The sequence below is a fragment of the Alternaria alternata genome (assembly GCF_001642055.1).
Source record: "Alternaria alternata strain SRC1lrK2f unplaced genomic scaffold CC77scaffold_5, whole genome shotgun sequence".
NCBI lineage: Eukaryota > Fungi > Ascomycota > Dothideomycetes > Pleosporales > Pleosporaceae > Alternaria > Alternaria alternata.
The window spans coordinates 554,925-570,990 of record NW_017306194.1 but is presented as its reverse complement, the minus strand read 5'-3'; the positions used below and the strand labels follow the sequence as shown (position 1 = coordinate 570,990).

The following is a 16,066-nucleotide window of genomic DNA, read 5'->3' as shown; positions in this document are numbered from 1 at the left end:
GAGTCCGGCAGGAATGTCGCATCTCCGAAAGCCCGTGCTTTTTAATGCGGCAGGCCAATAAAGTCTCAAGACTTACTGAAGGGTATTAGTCTTTCCATGAAATAGGGTAGATCGAAGAGCGTAAGGCCCGAAACCCAAAAAGTCTAGCCATGCTAACGCGTAGCTGATCGCCGTTGACGTGCCGCGGGCAGGGTTCAGGATGCAGGATCCCGGTACGCGCGCCACAATACGTCAGATGTGCTCAGCTTGTGTCCAACTTCGATATCTTGCTTTGGCGTCGATTGACCTACGCTATCACTTTTCTTTTCATATCGTGCAATGCATATAGTGCTTTCTTCCAATTAACTTAGCTACGAGTCCAACGTCCATCGCCCTAAATTCTATGTAGAGAAGGATCCAGCACAAGCTTACCCTCAACAGCATAGTATTAAACAATTGGTATTAGGGCTTTACATGCTCGGAGAGAAGTAATCTGTTTGATACAATGGCAGTCAAGCCGTCATCGCCAGAACCCAACGCAACACCTGCAACGCCGATCAAGCAGGCACGGTCCAGGAAAGCCGCCACACCAAGCCAATCTGAACAGGGAAGAGCGGGGTCAGCAGGAGGAGTGGTTTTACCAAAAGATTCCTCAGCAAAGGTTTCAGCATCATCATCCAAAAAGGCTGTAGTTGCACCAAGTACCGATGAGGTTACCGCAGCCGCGTCGAAGACACAGAAAAAGAAACCCAGGAAGTTGAACAAGGAGCCTACTTCAACACCTGCAGATACTGCAAAGTCTGCGGCCACAAACAAATCAGATGTACCATCATCCTCTGAACTCGAAGCACTGAAATCTCGGGTGAGAGGCTTAGAAGCCAAGGTTGAAGAGCTCTACAAAGCAGGTGCTATTCCCGACTCTCGACCAGGCCGCTCTCCTCGCCGACGAGGTAAAGGCCGAAAAGCTTCATCCTCAGCACAGGTACCTACGCTCAATACCACAGTCAACGACAGCAACGCTAGGGTTCAGGAACTCGATGATGATGACGAAGAGGAAGAAGCAGACGAAGAACTTGTGCGCCTTGAGGGTGAACTGGAGGTAGCAAGACAGGATCTGGAACACTATCATCCGTCTACAAGAGGAGGAAGGAGTGGAGGAGCAGAGTACGTCGAGGAAATTAATAGAGGCTCCTCAGGAACAAGTGCTGGTGCAGACAGACAAGTCACCCTATCAGGAAGCTACCGTATCCCCATCCCTGCGAATGTCAATCTCGAAGACGTAAAAACCATCAAATCAGGTGTTTCCGCTGCGCAGAATGTTGCGAGGTCTTTTCTGGAACAACGACGCGCTGCTGCTGCCCTGCGTGCTGAAAACAATGTTTCATCATCGCCGCAATCCAATGCCAAGACTACGAAGGTTCCTGCTTCCAAAATGTCTTCTGGTACTACACCGAAGCCGAAGAGGAGTATGAGTTCAAGCATGGAGGTCGCTGTTGATAACAGCGATGGAAAGCAGAGCTGGTCTGAGTGGATTGGCGGATATAGTATGGCCATCACGAGGGCGGTTAGCAAGATTGAGCATGAGGCTGCTGTAGAGGCACAGCGGAGTGGTGGAAGTGGGAGCGGAAGTGCAAGGCCAGCGGCAGGTGGGCGGAGGACGAGTGCGCCTATGTCTAAGCGGGCGGCTGGGAAAAGACCTGCTGCTAAAGCCACGCTAAGCAGCGAACAGGTTCATGGTCTGATGAGTTAAATGGTCACGGAAGAAAGATTGTACGATATATAGTCCGAAAGATCATTCAAAGGTAGTTTGGAACGGCATTGAAGGACTCAAGGGCAGCTACGAGGTATCGCATGTTGTGAAGTTGTGCTAATAACGACAGCAGCAATATCTTACGGTATACATATATTTACGTACCAAGCATGTTAAACATACACACCCTTCAGCACTCAACCACTCTGTGTATTCGCCCCGCCATCTTCTTCTGCCGCCGCTTGTCCTTCCTTCACGTTTTCGTTAGGAGGCAGTGTTTCTCCTTGGGGATCAACGCCCATGGGCTCTCTCTGCGAATCTTCAACCAGAGGGGCATCTTCCTTTAGGGCATTCGCGGGCTGGTCTTCTGTGGCTGCAGCGCTAGTTGGGATATGGTCTGCCTCCGCTCGAGCAGCAGCTGCTTCCCCAGGTGCCGGTTCCAAGGGTGTCTCCCTTTGTGCTTCACGACGCACCTTGCCGGATCTGCTCGATCTTGAGGACTGTGCAGTGTGGCTTTTCGTATTGCTCGTCAATGATGAACAGGACCTGGAAGAATAAGTGTTTTCTGACTTCGCACTCTCCGCCTTCTCTTCCGTGACGGATTTGCTTGCTTGAGGAACGACTGGCACATCCTGCCCAATCCCAGTGCTCATGCCGTTATCTTGTGTTCTTGCCTTTTCCCTGTATTCGGTACCTGCGTCAAGCCCATGAAGAGTCATACCAAGCAATCCGTTCATTCTCTTCTTAGGCCTTTGGGTCTTCCAGCTAACAGTGGTAATAGGTTTGCCTTGACCACCTGCAAGCCAGAATAATGTTGGTGGGAGGCGCTCATAGCCCCGCAGAGCAGAAGGCGAGCCAGTGCCACCTCTAAGGCTGACGATAGGTGATTGTGTTCTAGGTTGAATAGCAACATCTGTAAAAGGGGCAGAACGATTGGATGGAGGAACTGTAGGAAGGGCAGGTGTTGAGGTGAGACCGAACGTTGGTAGATGGAAGAACATAGAGCGAGGCTGTGAGTGGGTAGCTGCGAAACTTGGTGTGCGTGATGGCAGCAAATTAGTAACGTGTCCGCTGCCAGCTGCAGATTTGCCCACCCTTGATGTCTCCTGGCTTCCACCACGTCTCGAAATTCCCTTGGGGAGACGTGATATACCATGAGCCTGCCTTGAAGCGCGCGCAATTTCAGCCAGGTTCAGAGTCCTCGCTGGTGGCAAGTTCTCGTCGTTGTCCGAATCAGTGGCATAGCCATGACCAGGCCTGTAACAAGTAGCAACTGTTTGAGGGTTAAATCACAACCACCCGTATGCGTATGTTTTTCTCCCCCACAACCACCTCGTAATTTTGGTATGATATCGTCACTGAGCCCTTCCTGAAAGTCCGATGGCTGATCGTTTGAAGTCGGTGCTGCTCTCGAACTTGTATGTCTCGTTCGACGTCGATTATTACTCGATGGTCTCGAATCTAGTGAATTTTGCTGTGATAGATGTGTGGCGCGTCTGGAGTACTTATCTCCGCTGTGCAGCAGTGCATTAATACTAGCTTGCTGCTCAGGACGCGGACGTGCAATCACGACATGACCACCCGTGTCGAGACTCCTTTCAACGATTAAGGTACTGCGTGGTGGTTGCAGCGATGAATGTTGCTCTGGAATAGGGCCGAAAGCTGCCGAGAATTTCTGACCATAGAAAACCGTCTCAGAGAAGTCTGTCATCCGATCTGAAGCCTTTTTGAGACGAGCAGCGCAGGCAAAGTCGATTAATGGGCTCGGTTCACCGGCACGTATAGCATCTAGGTGTTGAGATACTTCACTTTTTAGGACGTAAGGGTAATCCTTTGAGTTGGGTAAGCCATGGTGATAATGCAATCTAGGGCTTATTGGCCTTACGTCGTTCTGCTCAAGAGCACTTTTCCGCCGTCGAGGAACATTTGCGTGCGCGGCAGTAATTCTATTCTCTAGTGACTGCGAGCTCCGCTGGTCAGAGGGCGGTGTCAAGCTGTCATTGACAGCACCAGATCGCTGAATTGGTAGCGCTGCTTTCCTTGGTGGGTTACCTATCCTTTTCGCTGCAATTTCTGGAGGCACTAGACGCGGGCCCTCTTCGGATGAAGAACTGTGCTGCGGAAGAGACGCATTTTGAATCGTTACTTCTCTCCTGGCCGTAAGGTCCGTTCTCTTCCCCAAAGCTGGTCTCATATGAGAATGTGCGCTTTCGGATCGACTTTCATCGCATGATACGCTAAAAGGTGACTTTGGTGGTCGCATCCCGCAGAAGCTGCAGCATGAGCGTTCAACTTTGGAAAAGGAACGATAATTACTGGGATCATAGGGACAATGCTGGTTGGGCTCGGAGAGAGATGCAACTTGTATCTGAATGATTGGCAGTTGTTGGATAACCTGCGAATCGGCATCAGCGATAACTCGCTTTACAACCACGTCTTCTCCAAGTGCCGTACTCAATCGAAGGGCAGAAGTGGGTTGTGGGGTCGTTCTCCGTATGGGAAGAGCAGTCATAAATGTATTGAAGCCAGAAGAGATGCGTCGCTTGAGAGTGTGGGATCGCTGGGGTGCAGAGCCTTAAACTGCTGGCAATGCAGATTTAGGAGTGGGTTTCCCTGGGTTCGGCATCCGCAGTATATGAGTGTTAAGCTTGTGCAAGATCTGGCGCTCAAAACGTAGACGAAGCGTAAGCGACGACCTTGTATGCTTTGGGTACCTTTGTTTCTTCCTGGTAGTCTGAGCGTGGATCTGCGAACTTGAAAGATCTGAATCTGAATTGTGTGCTTAACGCCTTAAGAGTTGCGGGCCCCATGTGAATGTCGACAGCAGCCGTGACGTGGTATATTGATGAAGCATTTGCGAACGGTTTATTAGCGAACATGGCGGCAAACGTGAAGACGAGGAACAACACCGAAATTGCAGCAATGCTGTTCCTCACAGAAAATCGTAATCTCATGTAGGAGAAGTATCGTGGTCGCAGGATGTTCCAGCTTGCCGTGTAGGGATATGATTGTTCTGGGCTCCGACCAACAGCGTACCGCTTATCTATGGTTGTTGGCAAAACTCATAGTCGACTCAGTACCTGTGAAGGCGTCCCTCTTCAGCCCAGTCGTACACGTCTCGTAGATGATTTCGATCAGATGCACGTTCTAGCCTCCAGTCATCATCATCGTTGTCAAAGTAGTCACAGTTGTGATTGCGCGACCGGCCCGGAGAACAACCAGCGCACCTACCACTACGGTCGCCAATCTGGTCTGTGAGAACTTTGCAGACACTGCAAAGCACATGGACCCGGTTGCAGATCGTAAGTAGTGTGCCTGGGGCGTACAGCGCATCATTTACCCCGCATTTAAGACAGAATCTTGCATGTGCCTGCGTGCCACTGCGACACCACTTCCCTTTTCTCATATCATCGGCGAAGTCCTTCCAGTGGTTGAAGCTGATGCAGCTATTGCAAGTATAGAGTTGTCTGGATTTTGCCCAGGTGGTTCCTTCGGCGGCCAGAAATTCGACGTGCGTTGGTGGAGGAATGATGGATCTGAAATAGCGAGTCGTGAAAGCCAGGTTGACTTTGTTGCTTAGGTCGAGAAGACTGACTATTTCCAGATGAAGCTCGACGGGCAAGCGAAGTATCGGCGGTGAAGCCATGGTATGCAGACCTTGTGCGTGTTGAACAGGCCTTTCAGATCAGTTCGTCTGAGCCCAATAAGTCAGTTGAGGTTCTTTGAAAGATCTGCATCCGGCTTACGGTTGACAGGTCTAGGTGGCTATGGGTCTCTCAGTCGACGCCCTTTGCTGCCTGCTATGCAAAACACGGGTTGAGAGCGCAAGGTGTTTTCTCTCTGCTTTTTGTCAAGCGAAATCGCAATACTTATGAATATCGCAAGGGCAAGCTGTGCTACAACGCATGCTAAAGTTGGGAAAGTGAGCAGGCTATGAGCACATTTGCAGTTTACGCCCCTTGTGCAATGCAAGACGCACGTCAAGTCACACGGACCTCCAAGCCCGCGTATCCGTAGGTTCCTCAGGCACAACGAATGGTGGAGCTTTTGGCCGCGGCATCACTGCCGTGTTCCGCCAGTTGCCTTTCTTGGTATCTAACACGATTTCAGGGTCCGGAAATTACGCTGAGATGTTCTATGTCCGTTGGCCTCAGCCGCACCTAAAATGGGGCAGTTTATAGCCTCATTGGGATAACTGAAATCCGGTCCACAAAGGTTTTGATGATGATAATGTATTTCCAAAAGCCATTTCCACATTGTGGTAACTACTCCTTCTTCAGGTCGTTGAGCACCATGTAACGCGATAGGGAAATCCAGCCCCAACGAAACCAGCGCATCTGGCTTTCGTGTGCCGTGGTCATGGCTCTCTGGGCAGTCCTGTAACCGGCCGGCGAGCTGACAAACAAGAGTGGAGTTGGGAAGCTTCCAAGCTCCTTCTTCCGGATGATTGCGCCAATGATTGTAGCAGGCGCGTCCAGTAAGCTAAGATATTTGCGGAATATGGAGGTAGTGGTGAGAGTGTACAGCTTGACAGGGCACTCCCACCCACTGTGTCGGTGCATGAGTGCCTTTAAAAAGGTATGCGCTCCGTCGTGGAGCGATTTGTGATTGGGGTGGTCGGAGACGCCGTGCGCATCAAAGGTGATTATAGCGTCAACGGTCGCCTGCGGTGCCTCCTTGGAAGAGATTGAGGTCATGTTTGGAGCGAAGGCGGTGGTGAGTAGATTGGAGATTAGACGAGGGTGCCATGTTACTGTCATGGAATCTGGGAAGTTCCTGGGCAATGATCAGCATGTCGCAGCCATGCAGCGTTGCATTGCAGTGCGTACTTGTCTTCTACAACGAGAATATCCTCCTTACTTCCGACTCCCAGCTGCAGCCCACTTTTGACCAGTTCTTTCTTACGAATCTCGCCAAGACCATCGGCATCCCCTGTTATACGAGATTAGTGGTCGCATCTGAGAATACACAGGACATGTGCATGCCATACCGCTACTCAAGCACAGTATCTTGACGTGATTCCCGCGTTCTGGACGCGTCAATGCCAGCAAAGTCGGGGCAAAGAACATGGCCTCGTCGTCAGGATGCGCTATCAACAGTAGTATGCGTTTGTTTTGTAATGTGGGGAACGAAGCGCCGAGAGTGCTGGTATACATCCAGAAGACGAAAATAAGGACAGGCACCGAGGCCCAGACAGTCCAGCTCATCTTCAGTAATGGCATACAGGGTACACGGTGAATATGTTGGAACCGCAATTGTTGTCTACAAACTCAAGCCAGGGGAGGTAGCGCGTCGGCATTGGAAGCCACTGGGGTCCTGGAGCGAGCTTTGACCCACGTCATCTTGGAGATTCTCTCGAGCAAACACGCGACGTGCTCAACCCTACCACTCGACCCCTCTGCACATCCACCACCATGTCTACCGGCAACCGGAAAGAGCGACGCGCCAAAGAATCCAATGCAACTAGGAGTGGTGCTGCAACTGGCTTCCAGCCCACCAACGAAATCGACCAAGACGGTGTCGAGATGATTCTGAAGCACCCCGACTTCTCCAAGCCAACAGGCAAGACACTATTCGACTTGGCTGAAGAGAGGCAGAGAGAACTAGACAAGGCGAACGGTAGGACGCGAGTTGTCAAAGTGCCAGTATCATCCGCCTCTGCCTCGGCCGATGATGGTCCCCCAATTGGTCCCCTTGGGGACTCGATTCTCTATTCCGTCTCCATGGCAGCACTCCACCTCACGCTCGACGTCCTCGTATACAGCCAATACCGCGAGGATATACTCTGGAATGAGATCATGTGGCGGGCACTGACAGCGTGGCCCGTATTCTTTCTAGCAGTCTACCTGACCCACGTCGACTTCTCATACCGATTCCCCATACTTCGAGACGCTACGTTTTTCGGAGGTTCCGTCGTAGCAGGCTGCTACTTGGTATACTCGGGCAATAAGCATGGCTATTTCTATGTCATGAAGTCGGCGCCCCCTATTGGCACACTCTGGATTTGGAGTGTTGTGGAGATGAGCCTGCCTTTTGCGGCCACCAGCGCAGCCGCCGTGCTTGGATATATCTGGTGGAACGGATTCGACTTCTTTTGAAGTCGTAGCAAGCGGATATATGGTACAAGCCGCACCCACCATCTCAAAGCATCGTGCGCTCAGGCACGCATGTCGCTGACGAATAAGTCGGGATATACAAAGTATTCGACGGCGCCCTTTTCTATCAAGATTTAGGCTGCTGCAGCTCATGACAGCGAATCAACAATAAATCAATGTCCGTACTCACGAGAGACGCTTAACGCTTATCAGCCGCGAATTGGCCATGCAACGAACCCCGCTTTTGCGCAGACATAGAAAGTCTACAATCGCATGTGCCAATCAGTATTCATTGCAAAAACGTCGCCTGCGCTCAGCACTCAATTTACTTCATGGAATTCTGATGGCTTCTCGTCTACCCTTGCACCTTGATTAAGATTATTCGTCTTTGGTCAGCGACCAGTCCAGCCCATCGCTAGCCTCAGCCCTATAAGTTTCCTTGTCCCTAATCGAGATGCTTTCAACTTATGCCAGAGGGTCTTCTGTACCCATCGAATCCACAATCGATCTCGAAAACATCCGGAACTGGCGCCGAGCTTGTCGCAATACACACGGCGACTGCTGCAATGACGACCATGCGGGGACCTTGGCGCAGCACATCGATCGTCTAACACTAGTTGATGTATTTAATGGCTCACTTGTCACTCTATCCACTTCGTCGCCAATTACCTACGTTGCTCTTTCCTATGTGTGGGGTGCCGTGCCTATGTTTAAGACGAAGAGATCAAACATCGACATCCTGTTACAGCCGGGGGCTCTATACAACAAGCAAAACGGCATAGTGCTTCCTGATACGATCCGAGATGCTATATATCTGGCCAAGGCTCTAGGTGAGCGTTATGTGTGGGTGGATTGTCTGTCCATCGTTCAAGATGCATGTTCAGAAGAGATGGAAATCACATTGCGGGCTATGGCTCGCATATACGCAAGTGCCGACTTTACGATTGTTGCTTCCGATGGAAACGACGCAGATCATGGCCTAAGAGGTGTCGGAGGTCCTTCGAAGAATCGAATCCCTAGTCCCCAATCCTATTCCCATCTATGGAGTGCCTACCCAGAAGATTCGAAATGGGCGAGTAGGGGCTGGACGTTTCAAGAATCTCTGTTCTCCCGTCGTCTCCTCATATTTGGCAGCGCTGTGTCCTGGATGTGTGGACGCTGTGAGTGGCGAGAGGGCATCCATATGCTCAGATGTACAGAAGATATCCACACCACTGAGGAAAATGAATGGCCAGCAGAGCGTCCGCATCTTGGCGTACCAATGGGTATGATGTCATTGATCCCTACGATACCATCGCTTGGGCGGTGGGGTATGCTTTTGGAGAATTTTTCTTCACGGCATCTGACATATGAGAAAGACGCTCGGGCAGCATTTGCAGGCGCTACAGAGATCATGAATGCCACTTTCCCAGAAGGTATACTCTATGGCATGCCGAAGTTCTTCTTCGACATTGCGTTGCTCTGGTTACCTAAGGACTTCGTGTTGAGACGTGAGGGTGAACCTAGTTGGTCATGTATGGGCTGGAAAGACGGTATCATAGACTGCTTGTCTGCTTGGTACCCTTTCTACGCTAACATCTTTCGTGATTCGAATCACTCATCAGACTGGGTTCCCATTGCAACCCTGAGATCTGTGGCAGAGTACCGGATGGCAGATACAGCAGATGGGATAGACGCAGGATTCAATGGCTTTTACGAGTACCAGGCTTTCCGAGACTCTTCCTGTAGACAACTCCCTACGGGTTGGAGGCGACACCGCCACCCTAATGGCGACTACTTTACGAACATTCTCTCCTCGCGAAAGTATTCATTCCCTCTTCCCGGAGTAAGTTCTGCCAAGCGCCAGATACACACCCCATCTGCCCCCGTTCTCCACTGTTTCGCCCCATGCGCTACACTGACATTCGGGTGTACGGTAACTTGCGACAAAACACACCGCATGATGATGGTCTTGTGTAATGGCGAGGAGATGGTGGGCAATCTTACCCTGATGTGCAATATTAAAGAAAACATACCTCCACACGGCAGCCTTTGTGAGCTCATCGCCATCTTAGCAGCCGAAACCTCCCTTCCAGAGCGTGTAGCACAACGCGGGTGGCCGATAATGTCTTTTGGGAAAGACAGAAAGCTTCTTTCTTCAACAGCACGAAGTGATGAAGGGGGCGTATCTTTCTACAATGTCATGTGGATCCAATGGGTTGGAAATATCGCTGAAAGACGTGGATTGGGTATCGTACATAAGGAATTCTGGGACGCATTAGAACCGGAACCCAGAGAGATCATTTTGGGTTGAGTCACGCACCGACTTTGAAAAGGCAATCACGATATGCACTTATCGAAATTATCCACTCCTTCCTCAATCCTCACACTGTGGTGTGATGGACCAATGAAAGAGACCACAAAAATTATGCCAGAGACCGCCCACACGGAGCCATCAGACAAGACCAGTACCACAATGGTGCCATGCAGCTGATCCAAGTCGGTCTATGCGAAAGCATGAGCTCGCCGACCCTGACTGGTAAGTATGAAGAGATGAATAGGGCGTAAGATGAGAGTTTATATAGACGATGGAATAGACCACGAGGTGGATTTAGGGGGAAGGCAGCAAGACACATGTGACATCACGTGATTAAAGCTGCCTTTAGGTGGGTGTTGCGCGATAGGATGTCCCGTGTTATTGGCAGTTTCACGTTGCACAAAAGCTGACATGTGAGGGCACGTGATTGTAGCAGCCTACGAAGGATTTGCTCTACGCTTCTTCAAGTATCGCTTGGTTGGCTCAGGGATCATCGATCTCTTCCATTGGAGCTAAGATGACATTCAATTAATCCAGGTCTTGCGCACACGACACACTACTGTCCTTCCTCCAGCCTCAACGCTTCCAGCCTACTCGTACTTTGCGGATCCAGATATGGTCGCTCGCCCAAGCTGACAACTCTAAACCCCTTCCTCGGGCCTTGGCCGTCGGTATCATACGTCGCGGTGTGTAACACGCTCCTGTTGTCCCAGATCGCCACGTCATTTGGATTCTGCCATCTATGTCTGATCTGCAGATCGTGGTTTTCAGTAATGAGCTGTAGAAACCAATCTATAGTGCGCTTTGATTCTTCTGCACTCAACTCATTGATACGTTGAACATGGTGCCCGACGCTGTAGAGAGACTTCCATCCTGTGACGGGGTTCGTACGGACGCAGGGGTGAACAGCGCTCAGTGAGTCGCCAGTGTTCTCCGGTGCACCTCGCGCAGCGGTGTAAACGGGGAAGTTGTTTTCTTTGGCAGCACGATTGAAATCCGGCTGCGCGTATGTCGCTGTAAGAGACTCGAAGAACTTCTGGTATGGTTTCGAGAGGCGATCGTAAAGGTCATATCCAGAGGCCCAAAGAGTGTCTAAAGAAAGTTCAGCCACAGCGCCAGGACTCTGGCTGCTCGCGAAACTTACCGCCCCCAGATTTTGGTAGCTGAGTCATCCTTAAGATCGCATAGTCGCTTGGTACTGGCTCGAAAGTGATGTCGCTGTGCCAGCCACTTTTGCCGCTCTGTGACCTCTCCTTGAAGAGCTGCTTCGCCAGGTCTGAGCTGATGACACTGATCTCATTGTCGTTGCCCCCAAGACGGTTTCCGGCATTTCTGACTGGATGAATATGTAATTTGGATGTTTCTGGCTTACCCGAGAGCTCGCCGAGACGTTGTGCCAGCTCTTTCTGAAGTTCATCGGTCAAGTCATCCTGCTTGCGAAAGTAGACAACACCACGCTGAGAGACTGTTCATCCTGTTAGCTGTTACAACTTTTGAAATGGTCGAATGAAGCTTGCTTGTAATCGCAAGGTCGCGTATCAGCTCATCAGAGTTTGGTGCGCGCAACCATTCCTTCAGGCTCACATCAACGAACTCGCGACCGATGACTGGCGTGACTTCGAACGATTTATATGCATTCAGTACACCTTTCGACTTCAAGGGTTCGCGTGGGTATCCATGCTGTGCTGTAGGGTCATTGCTCTTAGTGAAAGTGGCAGTAGAGGTGCTCGTGGCCATGATAGACGATATTGGAATGGACTTCTAGGGCAACATTCACAATGCATATCTTAGTAGACCATGCTACACTTATTTGCTACTCTTACTTCGCCACATTTGCTACTACCGGGTACATATTCATGGACGGCTTGATCAACAACAGCTTCTCGATTTGCAGATTAGCATTGTTGCATCATCGCATGGATAGTATGGCGCAATCGCTCTCGGCACAGCTATAATGATGCCTGCATTCACTAACTGCAATCATGACATCCTATGGTGCGCGACAATGGACAATGTGTTGCGGGGTTGAGGCTACGACATGTGGGGGTAGAATGGCGTGCTGCTCGGCAGGGTCGTATGGCTGGCATTGACATTAATCCGGAAATAACGTGCTGCAGACATTTGTGCTCGAGCATTTGGCGATTGCGACAGAAGAGAAGTAGTATTTCTGTTGGTCCTATCCCTAGCGGAAAGTGAGAACGCGTGGACCCAGACGCGACGCGACTTCCGCGTGGCGGATTCCTAGCCCCCTTCATTCTCTTTCACTTTTGATCTCAGCATCAACACCGGAACTCAAAAAACTCGAAGCGCGTCCAAACTCGAATCGATTCAGTAATCTGCCAAGGTGTAAAGATCTCACACTGAGGATTATGTGTGGGCGATGCCAGCAGTGACTGACGACATTACCGCCATTCTCACAACATACCTCGCTAGAATGCATGGCATTCTTGACAGGCTATCCGTTGGCGATCAAAGACGGGTCCCACTCGCAGAGAACTGATTTCGACCCTGGTAGATGACGGTTTGCGCCAACCCCACGGAGCCAAGGGTATTTTTTGAGAGTGAACGTGCCAATATCCATATGGTATGCGTTCGATGAACGACCGTTCAGTCGATGATTGAACCACCCGGCTGCCTTGAGGCGTTATAGAAGTACGTCCTATCATATGATGGACTTGTCGCATGCACCTGTCATGTCAAGGCGCTCTTTTCCTGTACTCTACTCGGATTGGGCGACCCTACGCAATCACTGAAGGATTTTGAACGGATTCAGACAATGTGCAGAAGGTGTGCTGCATTGGAGCACATCGCTGCCGATAGGTAGTCTAGCATGCTATACTTGAGAATGATTTTGTATCGCACAATCCACGTTTCTTATCTACGGCTTTTGGAACCAAGCTTCTCGGCTTTCGTAGCCTTGACTGAGCAGCAAGGGTTTTGTCTTTAGCGCATGTTGTCAACTGTACCCAGAGTTGCATCATCTGTATAGGCAGTACCTGGGTATGAGCATTTCCGGTCTCTTATAACGCTTTCCTGTTACACCCAAAGATCAGTACCGACCGATTGGTCTTAGCCAAATCAACAACAATCACGAGACGAATACCATTACCCTCTTTTAGACGTAGCCATGGCTGCATCTACGCCAGTAGAAAAGCAGGTTCCCTTTGCACAAGCTTCAGACTCAGGATCGTCACAAGCCTCCAAGTCGGTATTACCACATTATGGTTCATCTGCAGACCACCCCTTCAGCGACCCAGCCACAGCTCAGCATTGGCGTCGAATATACGAAAATGCCGAATATGAAGGACGGCATCGATTCAACCCACAGTATACATGGGAAGCCGAAGAAGAGAAACGTCTTGTCAAGAGAGTAAGTAAGAGAATTCAACACACTGCATCAAGACTAACATCCCGGTTGTAGCTCGACTGGCGGATAGCGTTCTGGGCATGGATCATGTTCATTTCTATGGAGTTGAATCGCAGGAATATCAATCGAGCAATCTCGGACAACTTGCTTAAAGATCTGGGTGAGTATCATTGGGCTCAAGATTACAAACTGAACACTAACGAACTACAGGTATGAACACTAATGACTACAACTACGGTCAAACTGTACGCTTCATGCACGATACTGTGTCTAGAACATCGATTAATACGAGACCAGATCTTCCTTGCTTCTTTTCTATTTGCAGAGCTACCCAGCGGCCTAATTAGCAAGAAGCTTGGTGCTGATCGGTAAGTTCATCTTGCTCATCCGTCTCTTCATCAAGCTTCAAGTGCTAAAGATTCAGCAGATGGATTCCAACGATCATTTGCACATGGTCCATTGTCAGTGCCGCGCAATGCGCCATGAAAACCAAGGCCCACTACTTCATCATCAGGTGCATCCTCGGCCTGCTGATGGGCGGTTTCATCCCAGATATCGTCCTCTGGTTGACGTACTTTTACAAGTCGAATGAACTTCCGTATCGCCTAGCATGGTTCTGGACTGCTTTAAGTACCTGCAACATCCTTGGATCACTGCTTGCAGCGGGTATACTACAGATGAGAGGACTCAATGGCTGGGGTGGCTGGCAATACCTGTGAGCTTTGCGCATACTGTTATCCGACTCATATTGGTCCTAACACTGACAGGTTCTTGATCGAAGGCGCCATGACGCTTGTTATCGGCATTTTCTCCTTTGGTCTCATGCCCCCTGGTGCCTGTCAAACTAAACACTGGTTTCGTGGCAAAAACGGCTGGTTCACTGAACACGAAGAGCACATTCTCGTGAACCGCATCCTCCGCGACGATCCCTCAAAAGGCGACATGAATAACCGTCAAGCGATCGGCCTCCCACTCCTTTGGAAAGCAGCCTGCGACTGGGAGCAATGGCCCCTCTACCTCATCGGCCTGACAGCCTACATTCCACCGAACCCACCTCAGAACTACCTTTCCTACATCCTTCGCCAACTTGGCTTCTCTGTGTTCGAAGCTAATTTACTCGCCATACCCAGCCAATTTCTCTACGCAGTCCAACTTCTAGTTGTCACCTGGCTATCTGAGAAGTTCAAAGAACGGTCCATGATATCCAGTCTCTCAAATATTTGGATCTTCCCCTGGCTCCTCGCTCTAGTTGTCCTGCCTGCTAGCGCAAATCCCTGGATCCGGTATGCACTGCTTACTGGTCTCCTTTCCTACCCTTACTGCCATGCTATTCTCGTAAGCTGGAATGCAAAGAACTCGAACTCTGTTCGTACGCGTGCTGTCTCAGCGGCTTTCTACAATATGTTTGTTCAGTCTGGCAACATCATTGCTACAAACATTTATCGCGATGACGATCAACCACTGTACCGCAGGGGGAACAAGATACTACTTGGTGTCTGTGTGTATAACGTGTTTTTGTTTTATGGTGTGAAGGCGTTCTATATTTGGAGGAATAAGGTGAGAGAAGGACAGTGGAACGCTATGACAAAGGAGGAGCAAGAGGACTATGTCATCAACACCAAGGATGAGGGAATGAAGAGGTTAGATTTCAGGTTTGCGCATTAACGAGGAGACCGAGGATGGAGACCATTCGTCCGTTTCTGTACTGTAGACTTGTGTAAAGATCAGGATCTAGCCCGTCCATATCTTTTGTCTGTATGACGGAATGAAACCCACTCAATACGATTGTGTTCTTACATAATATCACCTGATCATCTCTATACCCAAAGCAAGACTTGAGGAATCCGATGGAGTTTGAGTATTGCTATCTTCTACGGTATCATAGACTAGGCCTATGGACACCACGACATCTCCGTCTTCCGTGATGGCGATCCATCAGCTTGTCGACTGTCTTGAGGAGCTTGTACACGGCATGCATATCGTCCACTTTGTTTTCGTATGCGGCGTACCAAGACTCCATACCTCTCAAGGCACCTGTGACGGCGAGAAGCCGATTTTCTTGAGCCCTCATGGGGTAGCGACTTAGCTCGAGAGCATCTCTTACCATCGCCAGACCCATGTGGGGATGCTTTTTGCGGTTCTATCGCCGTTCAGAGAGCCAGCTGTCTGTCTCTGCCCATAGCTGCTTAGTCGCTTCTGGTATAGTAGAGTTGTTTGAAGACTTGACGCCGGCATGTATAGCATCCCATAGTGAGAATGCTGACTTGAGATCGTCGGGGAGGTTGAGTGATTGCGGGAAGTAGCGTGATGATGCTGTTTCAACGACGCGTGCTTTGGTTTCGGGGGCAGTTGGATCGGCATCGTTGCTGAGAAGTTCATCGAGGTATGACTTGACAGCTATACTGAGTGCACAGTTGTTGGGGAGTAGAAAAGGTAGCCTAGGAGATGTCAGTATAACACGCAGATAAGTAACAGTTTAGGTTACTAACTTCATTGCAATGACTGGTATCTCAGCATGCCGATTGCAACAACCAGTACAGAACATCTGTGTGGCTGCTACCTCAACCAGATCTCGGAGC

General features: G+C 50.1%; 8 protein-coding genes across 8 annotated transcripts; 4 read left to right on the top strand and 4 right to left on the bottom strand.

The window, feature by feature from the left end:
* The first annotated feature begins 256 nt into the window (after positions 1–256).
* Positions 257–1,902, top strand: CC77DRAFT_1092526 (hypothetical protein). The gene has a single exon (XM_018529635.1). It carries the CDS (start codon positions 485–487, stop codon positions 1,727–1,729), a length of 1,245 nt encoding a protein of 414 aa, XP_018388568.1. The 5' UTR covers positions 257–484; the 3' UTR covers positions 1,730–1,902.
* Positions 1,903–1,926: 24 nt separating this feature from the next.
* CC77DRAFT_1048099 (hypothetical protein) lies at positions 1,927–4,608 on the bottom strand (the record flags this gene model as incomplete). Its single annotated transcript, XM_018527511.1, has 4 exons — positions 1,927–3,002; positions 3,056–3,560; positions 3,615–4,124; positions 4,444–4,608. The coding sequence occupies 4 exons, from the start codon at positions 4,606–4,608 to the stop codon at positions 1,927–1,929; spliced, it is 2,256 nt and encodes a 751-aa protein (XP_018388567.1).
* Positions 4,522–5,710, bottom strand: CC77DRAFT_695562 (F-box domain-containing protein). The gene is made up of 2 exons (XM_018532794.1): positions 5,476–5,710; positions 4,522–5,423 (listed from the first exon to the last, which is right to left on the bottom strand). The coding sequence occupies exon 2, from the start codon at positions 5,373–5,375 to the stop codon at positions 4,803–4,805; it is 573 nt and encodes a 190-aa protein (XP_018388566.1). The 5' UTR covers positions 5,376–5,423; positions 5,476–5,710; the 3' UTR covers positions 4,522–4,802.
* A 284-nt stretch (positions 5,711–5,994) lies between these two features.
* Positions 5,995–6,936, bottom strand: CC77DRAFT_930647 (phosphatidylinositol glycan class L; the record flags this gene model as incomplete). Its single annotated transcript, XM_018534174.1, has 3 exons — positions 5,995–6,505; positions 6,559–6,661; positions 6,720–6,936. 3 exons carry the CDS (start codon positions 6,934–6,936, stop codon positions 5,995–5,997), a joined length of 831 nt encoding a protein of 276 aa, XP_018388565.1.
* Positions 6,937–7,047: 111 nt separating this feature from the next.
* On the top strand, positions 7,048–8,093 carry CC77DRAFT_696739 (hypothetical protein). Its single transcript, XM_018532799.1, has 2 exons — positions 7,048–7,849; positions 7,930–8,093. The coding sequence occupies exon 1, from the start codon at positions 7,144–7,146 to the stop codon at positions 7,825–7,827; it is 684 nt and encodes a 227-aa protein (XP_018388564.1). The 5' UTR covers positions 7,048–7,143; the 3' UTR covers positions 7,828–7,849; positions 7,930–8,093.
* On the top strand, positions 8,053–10,488 carry CC77DRAFT_697384 (HET-domain-containing protein). The gene has a single exon (XM_018532802.1). It carries the CDS (start codon positions 8,279–8,281, stop codon positions 10,115–10,117), a length of 1,839 nt encoding a protein of 612 aa, XP_018388563.1. The 5' UTR covers positions 8,053–8,278; the 3' UTR covers positions 10,118–10,488.
* Positions 10,489–10,676: 188 nt separating this feature from the next.
* CC77DRAFT_1038717 (taurine catabolism dioxygenase) lies at positions 10,677–11,858 on the bottom strand (the record flags this gene model as incomplete). The annotated part of the gene is made up of 3 exons (XM_018527127.1): positions 10,677–11,212; positions 11,265–11,585; positions 11,638–11,858. Coding segments are annotated over 3 exons (1,078 nt in total), but the record flags the coding sequence as incomplete, so codon positions are not given.
* A 1,389-nt stretch (positions 11,859–13,247) lies between these two features.
* CC77DRAFT_983892 (MFS general substrate transporter) lies at positions 13,248–15,152 on the top strand (the record flags this gene model as incomplete). The annotated part of the gene is made up of 6 exons (XM_018536158.1): positions 13,248–13,490; positions 13,542–13,647; positions 13,698–13,732; positions 13,785–13,855; positions 13,912–14,202; positions 14,255–15,152. The coding sequence occupies 6 exons, from the start codon at positions 13,248–13,250 to the stop codon at positions 15,150–15,152; spliced, it is 1,644 nt and encodes a 547-aa protein (XP_018388561.1).
* Between the last annotated feature and the right edge of the window lie 914 nt (positions 15,153–16,066).